This window comes from Rhinopithecus roxellana, chromosome 3, assembly GCF_007565055.1.
Source record: "Rhinopithecus roxellana isolate Shanxi Qingling chromosome 3, ASM756505v1, whole genome shotgun sequence".
Lineage (NCBI taxonomy): Eukaryota > Metazoa > Chordata > Mammalia > Primates > Cercopithecidae > Rhinopithecus > Rhinopithecus roxellana.
Genome location: NC_044551.1, coordinates 163,734,704 through 163,756,821, shown reverse-complemented (window position 1 = coordinate 163,756,821; position 22,118 = coordinate 163,734,704). Strand labels below are relative to the sequence as shown.

At 40.8% G+C, this 22,118-nt stretch overlaps 1 protein-coding gene across 5 annotated transcripts in view; it reads left to right on the top strand.

Moving 5' to 3' along the window:
* MCC (MCC regulator of WNT signaling pathway) overlaps positions 1 to 22,118 on the top strand; it is a 486,531-nt gene that overhangs the window by 359,389 nt on the left and 105,024 nt on the right. For all 5 annotated transcript variants that reach the window (XM_030928032.1, XM_010375821.2, XM_030928033.1 and 2 more), the window contains 2 exons: positions 1,219 to 1,332; positions 12,053 to 12,195. In XM_030928032.1, the coding sequence (XP_030783892.1) occupies positions 1,219 to 1,332; positions 12,053 to 12,195 (257 nt within the window). The remainder of the gene's footprint in view (positions 1 to 1,218; positions 1,333 to 12,052; positions 12,196 to 22,118) is intronic.

Here is a 22,118-nt window from a genome sequence, read left to right as displayed (position 1 = left end):
CGGTGGCTCAAGCCTGTAATCCCAGCACTTTGGGAGGCCGAGACGGGCGGATCACGAGGTCAGGAGATCGAGACCATCCTGGCTAACCCGGTGAAACCCCATCTCTACTAAAAAATACAAAAAAAAAAAAAAAAAACTAGCCGGGCGAGGTGGCGGGCGCCTGTAGTCCCAGCTACTCGGGAGGCTGAGGCAGGAGAATGGCGTAAACCCGGGAGGCGGAGCTTGCAGTGAGCTGAGATCCGGCCACTGCACTCCAGCCTGGGTGACAGAGCGAGACTCCGTCTCAAAAAAAAAAAGTTCCATCCGTCAGCCTGAAAAGTCACAGAAGGCACACGTGTGGTAGGTATGTGTGCAGCCAAAGTCCAGTCTTTAGAACTTGAAAGTTGAACAGATTGAGATTCTGTATGTACGTGGGGCCTCCTATTAATCTGTTGAAGAACATTCTTTCTACTTAAGTTAACCAGAGAAATGGCTGGGGAAAGATACCTCAGTTGACCCTTCATTTGTCTTTTCACAGCATCATTTGTCAGAGTTCTGGTGATGCTCCTGAAAGAGGGCCTGCTAGCACATAAGAAGCATCTGGCCAGTACAGCCTCTCGGGGGAAGTGGGGAGGCAAAGAGGAGGGAAGAACCAACAAGAAAATAAATGGGTCAACTGTACAAGGAGACCATCTAAAAAATGAGCTCTGCTGCTTTTTTTTTTTTTTTTTTTTTTTTTTCCTTAATACTCAGTCCCTGTCTGGCTGTCATACATGCAGCAATTTAGATGACTGGATTCCAAAAAACCAAATTGCCCTATTCAGCTTTCGTATTTTCTGAAGGTGAAAATTAATGTGGTTCTGCATTTTCTTGCATCTCATGATAAGAGTCAGGCAGCTCCACTTCAGCTGTCATGCTCATCCTCACTGAGTAACTTGGGGAAAGCCATTGGAAAGAGAAGTTTTGTTCTCTGGCCTGATTATACCATCCAAAATTAGGTCCCATGGCCCACACACAATATTTAATGGGTGACCATATAACCCAGCTTGCTGATAGCACACCTGATTTATGTTTGTTGTCTGCAAGAAGGTAATGAAGGTAAGGTAACACTTACCTTCATTCTCAAAAGTGTTGCTTTTTGGATGATAGGCTTTTTATTTGGTTATGCTAGTAGTTGCGGGAATGAAGGGAAGGAAATGCATCTTTACTACAATAATCTCCTCCTTTCTGTCACCACAGCTCCATTCGGCAGCCCTGGCATCACTAAAGGGAGATATAGTGGAACTTAATAAACGTCTCCAGCAAACAGAGAGGGAACGGGACCTTCTGGAAAAGAAATTGGCCAAGGCACAGGTAAGGGATCTGGAAAGGTTTTTGTTTTTGTTTTGTTAAATTCTTTTTAATATTTAATTTTAAGATGAAACATGGGTACAGAAATTCCCACAAAACATATTACCGCTTTATCAGCAAATACTCTGTCTTGGTCTACTCTGGCTGCTGTAACAAATACCATAGATTTGTGGCTTAAACAACATTTATTTCTCACAGTTCCAGAAGCTACAAAGTCCAAGGTGCCTACCGAGGGATCCCTTCCAGATGGCTACCTTTTTTTTTTTTTTTTTTTTTTTTTGAGGCAGAGTCTTGCTCTGTCACCCAAGCTGGAGTGTGGTGGCACGATCATGACTCACTGCAGCCTCAGCTTCCCATGCTGAATCTGTCCTCACACCACAGCCTCCCAAGTAGCTAGGTCTACCAACTAATTTTTTGTATTTTCTGTAGAGATGGGGTTTCGCCATGTTGTCCAGGCTGGTCTTGAACTGCTGGAGCTCAAGTGATCCTCTTGCCTTGGCCTTCTAAAGTGCTGGGATTACAGGCATGAGCCATCATGCCTGGCCTTTTAATTACCTTGTTAATATTAATTTTCTTCCTTTGCTTTGATTTTTTAAGGACATCTATCATTTGTATGTTACATCATCTTTGCCTATCTTTATCTGTTACTATCTTAAATATTTTAAATCTTTTTTAATTTAATTTTTTCTCTTCCTTTTCTCTTGGGGCATTATATGTTGTTTTTAGCCTTTCTTTTTTGACTTCTAGTGTAGTCATCATTTCTGAAATGCATTTTCATTTTATTTCTAACTCTTTTCTCACTTCTGAATTTTTCTAATTCCTAATGTTCTTTTCTGTCTCATGTCTTTTAGTTTATTTTGAAATAGTAGGCTATTATCTGGAGTGTTTTTGTTTGGGGGATTTTGTTTTTGGTATGTGTTGTGGCATGCTTTTATGGTTTATAAGGATGTTCTGCCCTTGTTTTGTATAACTTTGTATGGGATTTGACGTCAGTATCTTTCTGTTTTTCATTTTCATGTGAAAAATAATTTCCTTGAACTTTCAGGAGTTCTGAAAGTTTAGAAATGGCTTTTAGAAATTTAGAAATGGCTTTCTAAAGTGTTTAGAACCTAGCCTTCTGTTGTTTTCTTGTCAAAAATGGCAGCCTGCGGCCGGGCGTGGTGGCTCAAGCCTGTAATCCCAGCACTTTGGGAGGCCGAGACGGGCGGATCACGAGGTCAGGAGATCAAGACCATCCTGGCTAACATGGTGAAACCCCGTCTCTACTAAAAATACAAAAAACTAGCCTGACGACCTGGCGGGCGCCTGTAGTCCCAGCTACTCGGGAGGCTGAGGCAGGAGAATGGCATGAACCCGGGAGGCGGAGCTTGCAGTGAGCTGAGATCCGGCCACTGCACTCCAGCCTGGGTGACAGAGTGAGACTACGTCTCCAAAAAAAAAAAAAAAAAAAAAAAAAAAAAGGCAGCCTGCTTTCTGTCACTATCTGACTCTGTTCCTTTTACCTGCTTTTATCTGGCCCTTTTCTTTCCTTTGCCTCTGTTATTCCCATCCTGTTCAATTTTGTTTCCACTCCCAGCAGTTTCTCTTCCTGGAAGGCAGGGGCAGTCTCCAAAGTTCACAGGGACTAGCCTACGTTAGCCTCTTCAAATTTTACTGTGGGCCCCTTGCACTGACTCTTTGGTCAGGCAAAACCCCTCCTAGTTTTAGCTACTATTCTCCAATTGGGCATCCTTACTTTCCTGTGAATTCCTTTTGGTTTTTTAGGGGTTTTCCAGTTCTCAGATACATCAACCTTGTTTCCCTCTGATTTTCCCCATGCTGATGCCACTCAGATCTTATGGATGATGTTGGTTTATTCCTACCTGCTTGTATTTTGTTTTTCAATAGCCTACCTTGTCTCCAAGCTTTGGGCTTTACTGTGTAAGTGCTTTGTTTATTTTTATGTGGGAATGCAGAGAAATTTTAATACCAGGCTGCTATAGCCGTTTTTCCAGAATGACCTATGGAAAATTTTTGGAAACTTTCATGTCTCATAATCAAAGACTGTTTGAGTAGAGGGAAAAGATTCTCTGTATTTAAGATCATCCACTTTCACATTTGACGGGCATCTGAAGGAGATTAACTTGATTACCCAAAGATAAATGAGTAGCTCAGCAAGGCCACCCGTGCCTTTTCTCACTGTAGGATGTTATATATGACAAAAATTTTCAGTTTTTACTTAGATGAAAATGTTACTTAAAATATTTTCCCTCTGATTATAAAAATAATAAAATTGTGATAGAAAAAACTAGAAAGCATTAGAATATTTCAGTGGTGGTCTCTGAACGGAAACTTTTTAAGTGCTTTTTTTGTTTTACAGTGTTTTTGTAAGAGAAAATAGTTGTTTTTGTATTTAAAAACAACAAAATGGTGGTGACTGTTTTCTAATTTACACCCCACCCAAAGCCAGCCATCATTACCAATTCTTATTGATGAGAATTTGTTTAAAGAAAGAAAATTGTGAATGCATTTAATTAGAAGCTGGCATGTATAGCAGTCTTGGATTTTAAAAAGTGACCAGAAAGGTATTTATTAAAATTTAAACCTACAAAGACAGCTTTTACACAGGATGGTAAGAGGATAATGGAAAATTTTTTCTCTAAGTCAAGGATTGATTCAGCTCTTTTTTTTACTTGTGGTCAAGCCATCCTCATGTAATAGCTTTTGATGACTGATTTTACCCTTGATGATAATGGCCACATCATAGAACCATTTATTGACTCTCTTATTTGCGTTCTTAAGCGAAATAGATTTAAAAATTACTCTCTGCTCCTCTCACTGGAGATTTCTTCCCAGTTCGTGTACTGGAACCTAGGAAACAGAAGGTGGAAAAAAACCTCAGACTTAGATCTTTAAAAACATGAAATTTACGCAAGAAAAATATATGAACAATGAAATGACTGTGCCACACTTTCTGTATTATATGCCTTGGTAAAAGATTCATGTTTGAGGCTTTACCAGATTGTGGAAGAGCAAATTCATGTGTAAATTTATGCTGTGTGGCTCTAGTAAGTTTTACCAGCTCTCTAAATATTATAGTGCCATGATTAAACTAAAATGTAAAATGTAAATGGCGGTTATGTTCAACAGACACTACCAAGAGAGCTGCAACATCTGTTGAATCATTATTAAAGGTGACACTGGAACTGGTTGAATGAAAGAAGTCTTATATATGCTCATGACATCAACCTGTAGGTAAGAGTTTTGAGAATAGTGATATGAAGGGGAGAGCCCAATATCAATGTGATGGGGAAGATGAAGTGCTTCTGTATTAATTTTCTATTGCTGTATAATAAATTACCATAAATTTACTGACTGAATACAGCACACCCCTATCCTCCCAAATTGAATAGGGGCACAGCCATGCACCAACATTCCACAGCCTAGTGGGGACTGAGCCTGTGGGAAACTGGCTAAGATCATACATAGTGCTGATTTGATGCTTTCAGCATATTTGCTGTTTATTTAGTACCAACAATTATTTTAAATTACTGCATTTTTAAGTACTTCAGAAGGAGATATGTCAAATAAGCTTATGAACCCCTTTAAAATCGGTGAGCAGTAATGTGGAACACTTTCTAAGCTCTTTATCTTTGGAAAGCAAGTCTCTTAAATTTTCTACCTCTTGGCATTCAGGAAGAGAACACACACAGTTTTCCTTAAGTGAAATGGAGAGAGTTTTCTCTTTTTCTCTTGTTTTCTGAGATAACTTTTATGAGATGTAGCCGGCATGTATTTTTGTTAGGATCGCCTCATTCCATTCCTTTCCTATTTGTTTATGCTTCTCTTTGGTAAACTACTCCAGCTGCTTTGCTCCTTAATGGCATTTCCATTTGTGTTGGTGCCTCTTTGTTTAGCTGGCCCACTTTCCCCTTAGTGAGGGAACCTGGGCAGGAACTTAGCGTGAGGGTGGAAATACCCCGAATAGTGTTAGTTGTAACAAATCCTGTGTGACCTTGAGAGGGTAACATTGCTTGTTAGCATATTTTAAAAGGGAGTGGTACTAACCTCCTTCACAGGATGGTTGAGAGGGTTAACAAATTAATGATGGCATTGCATTTTCCCAGAACCTAGTTCATAATGCTCTTAGGTTTGACAGCTGACACTAATGCGATGATTAAAGATCAGTGGCCTCAGTGGAGTAAGATAAAACCTGGTGAAGAACATTAACAAAACCATAAAGCTGCTTAGCATCACCACATTGCACAGGGTTTTTCCAACAGGGGCTCAAGTTCTCAGGCCAGACTGTCTCAAGGCTGACTCAGGGCTTTATCCCTGGATTGCGCCATAGCAGGGATGAGCCTAAAGGATTTTATTCTCAGTGGTTTAAATGACGATGTTGCTTGTTTTTATTACACATTTTTGCATATTGGCAATTTCACCAATTTATGTGGCTAGACACAAGTATTTATGTGAATGTTTAATTTGCTTCATCATCAAGATAGGAAAGCTAAGATCTCAAGAAGAAACTCCGGGTATATATTAAGTGCCAGATGAAATTTGGGAAAAACAAAATTTCATCATATCCAGTGTCAATCATTTTTTTTCTTTTCCTTTCAAACTGAAAGTCTGTAGTTGTGAGACAAATCTAGACTCCTAATGATAATGGCCTCCAGAAATTAATGGCAGGCAAGACACTGCAACTGCAGGCTTTCTGGCTTTGTGGCACTCTACCTTCAGTCAAAAATTGAATATGGGCTGGGAGGAGGAAGAACCCTGGATGCAATTACCTGTAATGATAGGAAAAAAAAAAAAAAAAAAAAAAAAAAAAAAAAAAAAAAAAAAGCAGTAGCATGTTATTTGAGACCAATTTTTATTTTGTTCAGCTGAAATTATGTGAGGTGTCTCTGTCCAATAGAGAGAAGAAAATAGTCTCTAACTTATAAGTTGTAGTAGAAGAAACTGCCTTTGGTCCCAGAGGCTGCTAAGTAAATTATCACTGAATAATTGACTTTGGAAGCTAAAGTTGGCTTGTTGGAAGCTGGAGAGACTTTGAATTCCCTGTTTTATACCCCCTTGTGTCTCCTTTTCTGTTTTTATCCTCTCTGGGGGTAGAAGAGAGAGCTCTTTGGGCTTTCCTAACTCTCTTTGGTATTATAAGACCTAACATTCATGATTCCTGGAGTTCACAGAGGCGTTTCAGGGTCTGAGACCAAGGTACCACCTAAGATCCTTAGGTAAATGGTGAAGAGGTTGTAAGCCCACAGGTCAGGGAGCTGGAGGAGGAAGACATAGAGGAGAGAAGATTGCGGCTGCAACAGCTTCAATGTCTTAATGGCAAAAACAGGAATTGGAGGGGTATTTGTTACCTGGGTTATAGGAAATAAATCAGTTGCTTCACATTAAGTCTGTTTTTTCATCTACAAAATGATGGTGTCAAGCTATGCAGTGAAAACAAATAGTTTCAAATGTTCAGTGGCCTAAGATATCAAAGATTGATTTCTTGTTTTCTATTGGGAGCTCACTAGACCTGGCAGGGAACTCTGTGCTGTATTGTGCCTACCCAGGCTTCCAAGCCGAGGGCCTCTACCATCTGGAATGTCGTTAGTGGCCATGGCCTGGGAAACGGAATGTGGCAAGCCCGACAGGAACTCTTAAAGGCTTCTAGGCAAAATGGTATATTCATTCATATCTTACTGGCCAAAATAAGTGGCTTGGCCACATTTAGCTTCAAGCAGGAGGAGCATAATCCTACCATGTGCATGGATGGAGGCAAACCAGAGGCTTGGTGCCACAGGGGTACTTGTTATACCATGTGGTGGTCCTGGTGGATGGAGCATCATGTACCTAAGAAAATAATGGGGAGAAATGAAAACGATTCAGAAAAAAAATGTGCTAGGGAAATTATTTAAAAAATGGGTGGGTCTTCTATCAATTTTCTGAAAGTCTATACTGTACTTAAATTTTTAACTTAAAAATTGGAAAACTTATGCACATATTAAGTAGTAATTATAGAAGAGAACCTCTTTTCCATTTGGTTGTTGTCATTGTGTTACCTTCCTGAATGAGGCCTTACGGGAACACGTACTCCTAGGTGACTCTTACGTAGAGGTGCAGTGTTGAGCTTGTCCTAACCTATTTCCTTATTAAACAGAACACCTGAAATCATACACCATCCAGGGTTAAAAAGTGCTCTCCCAGGGCCGGGCGCAGTGCCTCATGCCTGTAATCCGGCACTTTGGGAGGCTGAGGCAGGCGAATCATTTGAGGTCAGGAGTTCAAGACTGACCCGGCCAACATAGTGAAACCCCATCTCTACTAAAAATACAAAATTTAGCTGGGCATGGTGGCATACCCCTGTAATCCCTGCTACTCGGGAGGCTGAGGCATGAGAATCACTTGAACCCGGGAGGCGGAGGTTGCAGTGAGCTGAGATCACCCCACTACACTCCAGCCTGGGCGACAGAGCAAGACTCCATCTCAAAAAAGCAAAAAGTGTTCTCCCAGGTCATGAAAACTCAAGGTGATGAGAGGCAACAGGTCAGTAACAAACTAGAGTGTGGGGACAGGAGTGGACCTCACTTTAACAGGCCACTCCTGCCTATGTGGGAGGTCACCAGGGCAGGAAGGCCAGTGATGGTACACAGAATGGCTTTATCTGCCCTGCCTGCCACCTGCTCATCTTCCACTTTTCTTGCACTAAAGTGCCACATTCCCAGGGTTGACTCATGAGCAGCTAGATGGGTGCTGTTGAGCAAGGGTGTTGGCTGGGCATGGTGGCTCACGTCTGTAATCCCAGCACTTTGGGAGGCTGAGGCGGGCAGATCACAAGGTCAGGAGATCGAGACCATCCTGGCTAACATGGTGAAACCCTGTCTCTACTAAAAAAAAAAAAATACAAAAAAATTAGCCGGGCATGGTATTGGGCGCCTGTAGTCCCAGCTACTCAGGAGGCTGAGGCGGGAGAATGGCATGAACCCAGGAGGCAGAGCTTGCAGTGAGCAGAGATCGCGCCACTGCACTCCAGCCTGGGCGAGAGTGCGAGACTTCATCTCAAAAAAAAAAAGAAAAAAAAAAAAATGAACAAGGGTGTTGTGTTGGTTCTTTTGGCTTTTGCAGGTGATGGCTTGTTTCCTCCTATGCTGTTGCCCTGTGGGATTTGCTTCGCTTTTCCCTGCACTACAGCTTGGAAATGCTCAGCGGATTTTCACTGAGCTTTGAGATCAGTGGTTCAGCTTCTTTGGCTGGGTACAGTGAGTGTGCACAAATGAGTGAAGTATGTTTAATAAGAGGATGTTGATGTGTAGAGATGAACCTTGAGCAGTGGCTTCTCGGTCATTGATACACCCACCGGCTAGGAGTCTGTTTTGATAATTATTTTCTGGTATTCTCTTTTCACTGGGGAAAGAATCCCCAGGATGCCATCCTAGTATCTCTTCTTCTCCCCACCCTTCCACTTCTATCCCTGTTTCTTGTTCTCCAGAAGAGAAGTCTGGCATTCTTTCAGTCCACTGTAAGCTGTGACCACAGTTACCTTCAACATGTATTGTAATCACCTCCCCTGTAGCACCCAGCACAGTCTCATTTAAGAAATGTCTGATATGTGTAGAGGAAGCATTACATTATATGCTATTTCTTAAAACTTATGAAAAATATGAGAATGTAACTAAATACCTTTGCCCTTAGCTAAAAGAGGTTTTTTTTTCCTCCAATATATTCTTGTTACTTCTTCTAAATGAGTGCTTGAGCTCCAAATATACATCAAGTCTTTTTTTTCTTTATCTAGCTACAAGCCCTATTCCATCTGACTGAATCACCAGGCTTCATGTTGCCTCTTGTTCTTGCAGGTATCCTCCAGGCAGGCTTCCCAGTTAGAGGCAGAGGAAAGATGGTGCAATACCAGACAGCACGCTCTCCCTCTCCATCTGGTATCCTGGGCAGCCTCACAGGGTCTTTTTTTTTTTTTTTAAGTGAAAGCAGGTTTATTAGAGAAACAAAAGAATGGCTGGAATGGCTGCTCCATAGGCAGAGCAGCAGCAAGGGCTGCTGGTTGGCCGGGATCACATCTTTTAGGCAGTTCACATCAGTCAGTAGGGATGCCAAAGGGTGGTCTTTTGGTGGTTATCAATTGATGGTGTGCCTTTCTCTATATAGACCCTTGAACATCTTCATTGTTCATTGGACTTTGTAGTTTCTTGTCAGCCCAGGTGGTGGTAGTGGCCTGTTGACCTGTAAGGACTTCAAACAAGGAAATATTAGTGGGGAAATAAGGGAAAGTGAGAGCTCATTGAGTGTGTAAGTGGAAATGTTTCACGGTAATTTGTAGCCCTAGAGAACTGAATATGGATAAACCAAAGAGGAGGAACAAGCAACATGGGAACGTAGGAGTCACTTCATTGATGAGATCCAGGTCAGAGACAGAATTTTATCCTACAGTCACACTAAGATCTGGAACTGGTAACCTGCATGAGAGTGTCCACTACATCTGCACATGTTCATACAATACAAACACACACACACAAACACACACACACTCTGAGGTTGGGAACAGAGGCTAATAGCAAGAGCTTAAAATGTGCTGCAGGTCTGAGAGGAACAGTGTTCTCTTCTTGGTATGTTCCAGAGAAATATAAGCTCTTTCATTTATTGATAGAAATTGCCTTTGAGATCCTGTCATTCTGTGGACTTCTCCTGTTCCTTAAGTATGTAGGATCATGGGTGAGAAAGGCCTAACTTCATGGAAAGAGTGTCTGTGGCTGGTTACGGCATCTTTGTTTAGGAAAGCTTCCACTAGATGTGCCTCTCACTCGACCTTGATCCTTGCCTCTGTTCCCACTTATCTTTTTGTGTGCTTGACCTTGAGTGGAGGTTATTTGATGTTTCTGGTTGTCACTAAGAATAGTAGTTCACAGGAGTATTTTCCTGAAAGTAACTATCCCTCTAAGGCTGTGATAAAACATTCAACAACTTTGTTGCCTCCAATCTTGTTTCTGGAGCTCTAAAGTAACCCCCAGGAAGTTACATAAATACTGATCCAGCTGTTGTTGAGGTGTGAGCCCTACCATGATTGATACCAAAGTATTTGTATCAACTTCTTCGTTGAGCACTTCTGTTTCAGTATTGAGTTAGGCTTAGTATAATGTTCAGTTTATCGTTGAAAGCCTTTTGTCCCTGTCCTGGGTTATGCCATTGGAAGCTTAGCCAATTTAGGGAGGGACAGGGGGAGTTAGCGGGTGAGAAATCCTACTCTTTCCCTGCCTGCCACCAGGCCTGGAGATGCAAACTTGCAATGCTGGAAACACATATGGCTCTTGGCACTAAGAAAACCTTGTTGAGGATGAAATTAAAGTTCCTCTAGTGACAGGAAGTTAATCAAAGCTGAATGTAGTAGACAAGGTTGCAAGCTAGACTACTTGTTCTGTCACTGAGGAATATTTTTTTATTATGTAAGTGAGATTAAATGCACAGTGACTGGAAGGGATTGAGAGCAGTGGAGCAAAAGTCCACTTCAGAGGTGAACAGGTTCCTCAGGATTTAAACTCTGGCTACAGAAATGTTTCTGTAACTCTGCTGCCTCTTAGTCCATCAAACGCTGAGCAAGGGAAGCTCCTCTGCTTCTTTTTTTTTTTTTTTTTTTTTTTGAGACGGAGTCTTGCTCTGTCGTCCAGGCTGAAGTGCAGTGGCCAGATCTCAGCTCACTGCAAGCTCCACCTTCTGGGTTTACACTATTCTCCTGCCTTAGCCCCCCAAGTAGCTGGGACTACAGGCGCCTGCCACCTCGCCCGGCTACTTTTTTGTATTTTTTAGTAGAGACGGGGTTTCACCGCGTTAGCCAGGATGGTCTCGATCTCCTGACTTTGTGATTCGCCTGTCTCGGCCTCCCAAAGTGCTGGGATTACAGGCTTGAGCCACCGCGCCCAGCCCCCTCTGCCTCTTTTATCACTATTTCTGCTAAGCAGTTTTCATGACGGTGATATATCATCATCCATTCATTCCATAACACTCCTACATCACCCACAGTAAACCCGGCCATTTGTCGGTGCTAGGCTAAATAATGAAAAACCTAGTCCCTGCCTTCCAGGAGCTTATAGTCTGGGAGATGATGATATTGGAAAGCATTAAATTTGCTGATAATCTAGCCAGATAAGAAGTGGTACTATACCATTTAGGATTATTTGGTTGAAAAATAGCTGAAACAAACTCTGATAAACTTCAACAAAGGAGTAGTGAATCGGTAAAAAAAAAAAAAAAAAAAAAAAAAAAGGAAACTAAACAGCCATAAAGGAACTTGGGAAGGAAGCTGTAGGTAGCAGGAACTAAGAGAGATGCTCTTCAAGGCTCTCTGAATCAACTCCATGCAACCTTACATCCATTTGCTCAAGATTGAAATTCCCTGCAGAAGGTATCTGATGGATCTAGCTTGGACCACTTGCCCCTGTTTCTTGACTATGGGAAAGCGGGGGACTTGGATAGCCCCACTTGGACAGTGTGCAGTGGCAAAGGGACTGTTTCCCAAAGAGAGATGGAGTGCTAGAAAGGCAAAGACTCCGGTATCCACCAGGGGAATTATACAGTTTAGCCATTGATATGTTTCCTGGGATTGCCAGCCAATGAGCTGACCTACATTTTATTTGGGGCTTACTCAGTGTTGGCAGTTGTAATGGTTTGAGACCACAAAGCTTGGAATCACCCACCTATAGGTGCCTGAATTCATCAGCATTCTGTCCTTTTCCCTTATTCCCAGTGCGAGCAGTCCCACCTCATGAGAGAGCATGAGGATGTCCAGGAGCGAACGACGCTTCGCTATGAGGAACGCATCACAGAGCTCCACAGCGTCATTGCGGAGCTCAACAAGAAGATAGACCGTCTGCAAGGCACCACCATCAGGTACATGGCTCCAGTCGGCTTTTACTCTGCCCCTCCTGCTAGACCTTCCATCTTGGAGCTGAAGTAGCCCCAACTATTAATATTTTAACTCCAAGACTGAAGTTCTAGTTTATAGATTATAAACTAGATTATAATGATGTTTTCTTTGTATCTAAGGCTTTCGAAGTGTATATTGCTCTTAGCTTTGTTAATCATGTGCTTTCACCTCCCTTATTCTGTTCTGATTTGGGTCCTTACAATAACCCTGGAAAGCAGTCAAGGTGGGGGTTGTGGTCCTCAGTTTATTGATAAGGGTATGAAATCAGAAGTTGAGTGAAATGCTTTAGTCATGAGTTCTAAATGGAGCCCCTTTCATCTTAGAGACCAGCGTCCCTGCTGCTCCTTTTATTCACTGGGTGGATGCTAAATGTGCAAACTGTGTCCCTTCCTTGGAGATTTTGAGAGATTTATGAATGTAGCTTATAACTAAGCATTATGTAGGCTTCTAGATAATCTGATTATATTTTGAGCTTACCTCAAATTGCTCTACCAACATGGATTTATCCTCTTACCGAACTCATAAGGCAGGGGGCAAGATTTGACCCATCATTTTACTGGTGAAAAAGCTGGGGCTTAAAGAGAGTGACTGCCTTGTAGTTAAAATTAGCAGAGGATAGAGGTGGGTCAGAACCCAGAATATCTCTGCTTTTACTGAATTTTCTTTTCATAACAGTAACTGGTAGGGATTCTGACTTCCTTATTTGTAAATCACTTGGCCCCTAAGTCTCCTGCCACAGTATTAGTTGTTTGTATCTGCCCTGTTTCTCAGAGGAGAGGTTTGCTTTAAATGACTTGCTGAGCCATGGATGAGAGCATTTTCATGTTCCTGACGATGCTCAGGGAACAGCCTGAGGACAGCAAATGGCTGGCACCTACCTTTTTGGAGAAAGAGTGCTTTGTTCACCGAATGCTTACACGAGCCACAATTTTAAAACAGTTTCAGAGACAGCTACTTTAAACTCTCCTTCTAGAAGTCAGAGGAAACTTTGGATGCATTTTGTTCCAACACCGAGAGTCACAGTAATAACAGGGCTTCTTGATGAGGCTACTAATGGGCATCTGTTTTCTGGGCAAAATTGTGGAAAAATTTGCACTGAGCTAGAGCCACACAATAAACTGCATATTCTAATTTAGAACCTCAAGGCTTTTAAATTGTATATTGGTCTTCAGAGTGATTGTAGGTTAGAAGTACATGAGCAGAGAAGAATTTTTAGCCCAAAAGAATGATTGTAGCAGATTTAAAGGAGACTAACATAGGACACTGGCAAATTTGTGATTTTTATTAATACATGTTGCACTTTTAAACACTTGAGAAAGTGAAAGGAAATGGGCTCAGTAAGTTGTGAAAAATACAAAATGTGAAAAAATATACAGCACGTAGAAATCTCAATTTCAAGATGTTTAAATTGAATATAATGACCAAACTGCTTCACTTTGAAATGCAGTGAACTTTTTGAATACAAACATTTATTGGTGCCTTTAATTTAAAGGAAGACTACATCTGTGGAGATGTCATATTAAATTCTGCCAGTCTGTGTTGTGTAAATGAGCTGGCCCCTCCTTGAGGGGATTCCCTGCAAGGCTGGAAGATGCGTAGACATGTTGACCAATGAGACCATGTCTCTTCTTGTCCTCTGAGCTCCTGAGGCTTAGGCATCTCCCCAGCCCTCAGCACTCCAGCAAATTGGTTTGGTCTCTGAATTATTCAGGGTTCTCCAGAGAGACAGAAACCAATAGAACATAGAGACAGATATATATCTATAAAGATATGAAAGGGAATTTATTAGGAAGATTGACTCATGCAATTACGGAGTCTGAGAAGTTTCACAACAGGCTGCCTGCAAGCTTGAGACCCTGGGATGCTAGCAGCGTGACTCAGTCCAAGTTTGAAAACCTCAGAACCAGAGAAGCTGATGGTGTAATTCTTAGTCCAAGAGACCTGGAGGAATGCAAGTGCAGGTCCTGGAGTCCAAAGGCTGGAGAGCCAGGAGTTCTGATGTCCAAGGGCAGGAGAAGAGTATTCCACCTCCTGGACGAGGGAGAGTGAATTTGTCTTTTCTCTTCCTTTTTTGTTCTATCCAGACCCCCAGCCAGTTGGATGGTGCCCACATACACGAAGGGTGGATCTTCCCCCTTAGTCCAACAACTCACACACCAGTCTCCTCTGGAAGCACCCTCACACACACACACACCTAGAAATAATGCTTTAACATTTCTCTCAGGCATTCCTTAATCCAGTCAAGTTGACACCTAAAATTAGCCATCACAGTCTCAGCTCTTAATATGCTATGATGGGCCAAATGCAGTAGGAACTAGGCACCGTGGATGAACTCTAACTGCCCTAGCATACCCAGGGTCTACAGAATTGCTTGTCATACTGGACAGACACAGTGGTGGTACCATTATAGACTTAGGTGTCACTTAAATCAGGCCTCAGTTAAGAATTTATTGGAAGAGGCTAAAAATCTTTATTAAGGGCATAGTTTATATAACCTATGATATATCCACACTTAAGCTATACTGAATTGCTTAAGGAAAGAAAATGACAATCTCATAGTTTTCTATTTTTTTCTCAGGTCACAATCAAAGCACCAGGCACCTTCTGTGACTGCCCTAGAACACTCTCCCATCCCTTATAGTCACAGTGTTAATGTAGCCAAAAACCAGATACTGCAGGTTGCAGAATTCTAATGTGAGTTGAATTCATAGCCACATCAGATCTTTTAAGTGAAGATTAAGGATTGGTAGGAAAAGGTGAAATTGTGAGAATTTGTAGGGTTCATTTGGGTAGATTCACATGCATTCACATACCTAGAAACTACAAATTCCACTGAGCACTCCTTCCTACAGAAACAGTTCTCCTTCCTCATCCAGTAAAGCAAGTCCTATCTTGCTTGGAGACTCTATAACTATTTCATGCCAGGTAGGAGGTGGCAAATATAGTCATGTCCCATTTCTACTTCATCTTTATCTTTAGGCCTAAAAGTGGCCAAATGTCATCATGTCCCAAAGAGATAAGTAGAAAATCCGACTTGGAAAGATACAAGTAAAGCACCGGAAGATTTATAAGATTCCATTAATTTACATTTAATAAAACTTGGGGAAGTTGTATGTTCCTTAGAGATGCTGGATAGACCTTTGACGCATAGTTTGCAAATATTTTCTCTCATTCTATAAGTTGTCTGTTTACTCTGTTGATACTTTCTTTTGCTATGCAGAAGCTCTTAAGCTTCATTAGATCCCACTTGTCAATGTTTGCTTTTTTCCTGTTGCTTTTTGTGTCTCTGTGTGGTGGTACATGCCTATAGTCCCAACTACTCGGGAGGCTGAGGCAGGAGAATCACTTGAACCCAGGAGGTGAAGGTTGCATGTGTCTTTATAGTAGAATGATTTATAATCCTTTGGGTATATACCCAGTAATGAGATTGCTAGGTCAAATGGTATTTCTAGTTTTAGATCCTTGAGGAATCGCCACACTGTCTTCCACAATGGTTGAACTAATTTACACTCCCACTAACAGTGTAAAAGCATTCCTATTTCTCTACATCCTCTCCAGCATCTGTTGTTTCCTGACTTTTTAATGATCGCCATTCTAACTGGGATGAGATGGTATTTTGTTGTGGTTTTGATTTACATTTCTCTAATGACCAGTGGTGATGAGCTTTTTTTCGTATGTTCATATTAATTCATGTGTGAGATTAGGAACTAAGGGTTCTAGACCGTGGAGGGAGGAATTCAGTTGGACTGATGATGACTTTATTTATAGGACTTTTCCTGTGAGAGATTCTGGATTCGGTATGTTAGGCTCAACAAAGGACTCTACATTAAATTATGTTGAAATGCCAGAACTTTCCTAGTATAATCTAGAAAAATTTTAGCAGCCTGAGGAGTCAGCAATGTTGACTGGGAGATAATGTCCTTAAAATGGGGTCCTTGGTACCACTGAACAACTACAGTCAAAGTGGGCTTGGTTATTGTATTGGTCAACAAGGTCACAATAGTAGTCAAAAAAGTTTGACCTGCTAGGGATTTTTGTAGTGGCTAATTAAGCATGAGATCTCTAGAACTGATAGAAATGGGCAGCGTACTAAAGTTTTAGCTGATCATTATAGTCAAACTCTGGTCTGGTGAACAGAGACTTTACTTGTCATCACAATGGATAATCATGGCCTCATCCAATTCACTTACCTGAATAACAGGCCAGTTATAGAACCAGAGCCCCCTGGATGAAGGGGAAAATGTATACAATCATGCCCCAAGTGAGTGCAGTAAACTTTCCTTTTACCCCTTCAAAGAAAGAGAATGGCAGGTACTTATAGGAAGAGTGTGCAGTGGGGAAAAGAGAACCATATTCTGAGATAGATTACTAGACTTTGAATCTAAACTGATGATAGCCCATGGAGCTCCAAAATATTTGTGGTTTACAAGTCAGAGTAGGGACTTAGGAAGGTATATCAGTCAGCTTGGGCTGCCATAACAAAATATCATAGACAAGGTAGCTTACACAACAGAAATGTATTTCTCACAGTTCTGGAGGCTGGGAAGTCTAAGATTAAGACACGAGCTAATTTATTTCCCCATTGAGGCTCTGTTCCTGGCTTGCAGATGGCCACCTTCTCACTGTGTCCTCACATGGAGGGAAGAGACAAAGAGGAAGCAAGCTCTCTGCTGTATCTTCATATGAGGGCACCAATCCCATCACGAGGACCCCATCTTCATGACCTCATCTAAACCTAATTACCTCCTAAAGGCCCTATCTCCAAACACCATCACATTGGATGTTAGGGCTTCAACATAAGAATTTTGGCATGGGCCAGGTGTGGTGGCTCATGCCTATAATCCCAGCACTTTGGGAGGCTGAGGCAGACAGATCACTTGAGGACAGGAGTTTGAGATCAACCTGGTCAACACACCCCTGTCTCTACCAAAAAATACAAAAGTTAGCTGGGTGTGGTGGTATGCGCCTATAGTCCCAACTACTCAGGAGGCTGAGGAAGGAGAATTGTTTGAACCCAGGAGGTAGAGGTTGCAGTGAACCAAGGTCTTGCCACTGCACTCCAGCCTGGGTGACAGAGAAAAATAAAAGAATTTTGGGACACAATTTAGTGCCTAGGACTTTCTGTGATTACCCTAGAAGACTCTCCCATCCCTTATAGCTACAGAGCTGATGTAGCCAAGAATCAGACACTGCAGGTTGCTGAAAGTCAGGTAATAAGTAGCATTATGGACTCAATCCAAATCATAGTGGACCTAGTTATGGCACCATCTGAGAGGTAACCTTTTTCAACGCCCTAGAGATGTGGCAAATGCTCCCAAGTAGCAACAGTGTATGGTGCTGTGTTTTGTGGATTGAGAGAGTAGAAGTGGCCCTTCTTATGCATAAACCTAAAAATCCACTTCAAAAGTTTTTGCTTCTGTTACCCTGATACCAAATGCAGACAGGGGCATAACAACAACAACAACAACAACAACAACGCACCAACTTCAGGCTAATATCACTAATGAAAATAGAGGTAAAAATCCTCAACAAAATACTAGCAAATCAAATGCAACAGCACAATAAAAAAGGTCATTCATGGTGATCAAGTGGGATTCATCACAGGGATGCAAATATTGTTCAACATATGCAAATAAATAAACGCAATATACTACATTAACAGAATCAAGGGAAAAAAGCATGATTGTTTCAGTAGATGACAGAAAAGAATTTGATAACCATCCCTTTATGATAAAAACCCTTATCAAAATGGATACAAAAGGAACATATTGATATGGTTTGGCTCTGTGTCCCACCCAAATCTCATCTTGAATTGTAATCCCCACATGTTAAGGGAGGGAGGTGGCTGGATCATGGGGCTGGTTTCTTCCATGCTGTTCTTATGATAGTGAATGAGTTCTGACAAGATCTGATGGTTTTATGCGTGGTTGACAGTTCCTCCTTCACATGGTTACACTCTCTCCTGCGGCCTTGAGAAGATGCCTGCTTCCCCTTCCACCATGACTGTAATTTTCTGATGCCTTTCCAGCCATGCCCAACTGTGAATCAATGAAACCTCTTTCCTTTCTAAGTTATCCAGTCTCAGGGAAGTTCTTTATGGCAGTGTGAGAACAGACTCACACACATATCTCAAATAAAGGCAACCTATGAAAAACCCATGGCTGATATCATAGCAAAGGGGGAAAAATTGAAGGCTTTTCCTTTAAAGAATGGAACAAGACAACGATGCCCACTTTCATCACTGTTACTCATTGTAATACAGGAAGTCCTGGCTAGAGCAATTCAGAAAGAGAAAGAAATAAAGGGCATCCAAATTGGAAAGGAAGAAGTCAAATTCACCTTGTTCACAGAATTATCCTGTTCACAGATGACATGATCTTATATATAGAAACCCCTAAATCCTCCAACAAAAAACTTCCAGAACTGATAAATTCAGTAAAGTTACAGGCTGTAAAATCAACATATTAAAATCATTTTAGCATTTCTATGCACCAATAACAATCAGCCAGAGAACCAAATAAGTCAATTCTATTTACAATAGCTACAAAAATCTAAATTTTAGATCTGAAAAGATCTAAATTTTGATTCCTTGCATGCAGTCCTAGCAGGTAAAAAATAAATAAAATTTGATTCTTACATAATTCTTACAGCAGCTCCTAAACCAGGAGAGCTACGATTACTCAAAGTCCTCAAGCAAGTAATTCTACCTGTAGTAATATCAATGCCTGTATGAATCTTATCAGAAGTTGTCTTATACCCATGAGCTGTGCCATCACTAGGTCTATTTTTATTTATTTATTTATATTTTCTTATTTCGGGTCTCTGTTTACATCACTGGGTCTAAAAGCAGACTCCTTCAGGAGTAGAGATTGTGGATTACTTCATTAAATAAAGAATTCTAACCAGCTGAGATGCTAGCTAAAGAAAATAAGGATTTCCTAGTAGGAGAAGGAAGGAGTAAATATCAACTGTAGCATGTAACCAGCTATAGCCTGTAATCAGAAGCAATGCTTAGGCTATGAATGTTTTCTTGCTTTTATGTATATATGCATGTCCCTTTTTCCTCTTACTTTCTCCTATTTTTTTTTATTATTTATTTATTTTTGAGACAGAGTCTCACTGTATCGCCTGGGCTGGCATGCAGTGGCGCAATCTGGGCTCACTGCAACCTCTGCTTCCTGGGTTCAAGCGATTCTCGTACCTCCTCCTCCTGAGTAGCTAGGATTACAGGTGTGCACCACCATGCCCAGCTAATTTTTTGTGTTTTTAGTAGAGACGGGGTTTCACCATGTTGGCCGGGATGGTCTCAAACTCCTGGCCTCAGGTGATCTGCTCACCTTGGCCTCCCAAAGTGCTGGGATTACAGGTGTGAGCCACCACATCCAGCCTCTCCTATCATTTTATATAGGATGAGTTGGTATTGGTGAAACTCATAATTTAGTAGGTAGGTTACATATCTGGGTGGGTTTTAATACCATTTATATATGCCAAGAGTGAAGAATCTGAACACAAAATCAAGAAAGCAATCCTACTTACAATAGCTACAAAAATCATAAAATACCTAAGAATAAATGTAACCGAAGAAGTAAAAGATCTCTACAAGGAAAATTACAAAACTCTCATTAAAGAAACTGAAAAGGATTCAAACAAATGGAAAGATCCCCATGTTCATGGATTGGAGGAATTAATATTGTTAACCCATTTGTGCCTAGTGTTCCATTATTGGAACGCTAAGCTTGTGGGAGTTATTTATCTCCTACTGCTCAAGGTCATTGCCAAGGTCTGATTTTTCACACACAAAAAAATTTAAGGCTCCAGCATAAATGGGTTAAAATGTTAGTACTACCCAAAGTGATCTATAGAGTCAGTGTAATCCCTATCAAAATGCCAATGTCATGGCCCACAGAAATAGAAAAAAAAAATCCTAAAATATATATGGAACTACAAAAAAAAAAAAAAAGAGAGAGAGAAAAAAAAAAAAAAAAACCCAAATAGCCAAAGCCAATCCTGAGCAAAAAGAACAAAGCTGGAAGGATCACACTACTTGAGTTCAAATTCTACTACAAAGCTATGGGAACCAAAGCAGCATAGTACTGGCACAAAAGCAGACACATAGACCAATGAAACATAATAGAGAATCCAGAAATAAATCCACTCATCTACAGTCATCTCATTTTTGACAGAGGCACCAAGAACATACAGTGGGGAAAGAACGGTCTCTTCAATAAATGGTGCTGGCAAAAGTGGATATCCATATGCAGAAGAATGAAACCAGACACCGGTCTCTTGTCATATACAAAAATCAGAACAGATTAAAACCTAAACATAAGACCTGAACTATGAAACTACTCAGAGAAAACATTAAGGAAATGCTCTAGGACATTGAGTTTGGGCGAAGATTTTTTTAGTAAGACCTCAAAAGCATAGGCAATGATAGCAAAACTAGACAAATGGGATTACATGAAACTAAAAAGCTTCCACACAGCAATGGAACTAATGAAAGTGATAAGATAAATTACAGAATGGGAGACAATATTTGCACACTGTCCACTGGCAAGGAATGTAAGGAACTCAGTAGCACAAAAAACAAATCTGATTAAAAATGAGCAAAAGATCTGAATAGACATTGCTCAAAAGAAGACATACAGATGGCCAACAGGTAAATGAAAAAGTATTCAAAATCACAGTGAGATATTCTCTCTTCCCAATTAAAATGGTTTCTATGAAAAGCATAAGGAATAATGGATGCTGGCCAGGATATGTAAGAAAGAGGAAGTCTCATACACTCTTGGCAGAAATATAAATTACTACAACCACTATGTAAGACGGTATGAAGATTCCTCAAAAAACTCAAAATAGAACTACCATATGATCCAGTAATTCCCTTACTGGGTATATATCCAAAAGAAAGGACATCATTATATTGAAGAGATACCTGCATTCCCTTGTTTATTGCAGCACTATTCACAACGGCCAAAATTTGAAATCAGTATCAGTGCCTATCAACAGATTAATGGATGAAGATACATACAGTGCAATATTAACAGCTATAAAAAAAGAATGAAATCCTCTCACAGCAACATGAACGGAACTGGAGGTTGCTATGTTACATGAAAAAAGCCAGAAAGCACAAAAAGACAAATATCGCATGTTCTTACTCATGTGGAAGCTAAGGAAGTAGATCTCATGAAGACAGAGAGTAGTTTGGTGGTTTTTAGAGGCTGGGAAGGGTAGGGAGGAGAGGGGGATGAAGAGAGGTTGAATAATGGGTACAAAAATAAGTTAGATAGAAGAAGTAAGACCTAGTGTTTGATAATTCAATAGAGTGACTATAATATTTTATATTTCAAAATAGCTAGTAGAGAATAATTTGAATGTTCCCAGCATAAAGAAAAGATAAATGTTGAAGGTAATGGATATCCCAGTTATCTTGACTTGATTGTTACACAGTAAAAATGTATGAAAATATCACAGGTACCCTGAAAATATATATCTATCCTGTATCAGTTTAAAAAAAAGTTATAGCTTCTTATTTTTGCAACTTTGAGCATTGCTGGTATGAAATCTTAGCAAGTTCTCCATCAGAGAATACACAAATGATTCAGTTGACTGCAACCTGTTTGGCCCTTTGGGACACCCCATGCCACTGAGCCAACAAGCAAAGAAGGAAGTTACTCTACTGGCTGGAGTAACTATCAAGAGGAAATTGGGACACTGAATACTATGTCTGAATACCTAGGATACCTTCTAGTAATTATCCAGTGGTGAAAGTTAGTAGATTAGAACAACCCAATACAGGTCAGGCCAAATACAAGTCAGTCCACTGAGGGCTAGGCCCTTGAGGAATAAAGATTTTGGATTACTTCATTAAGCAAAGAACTCATTC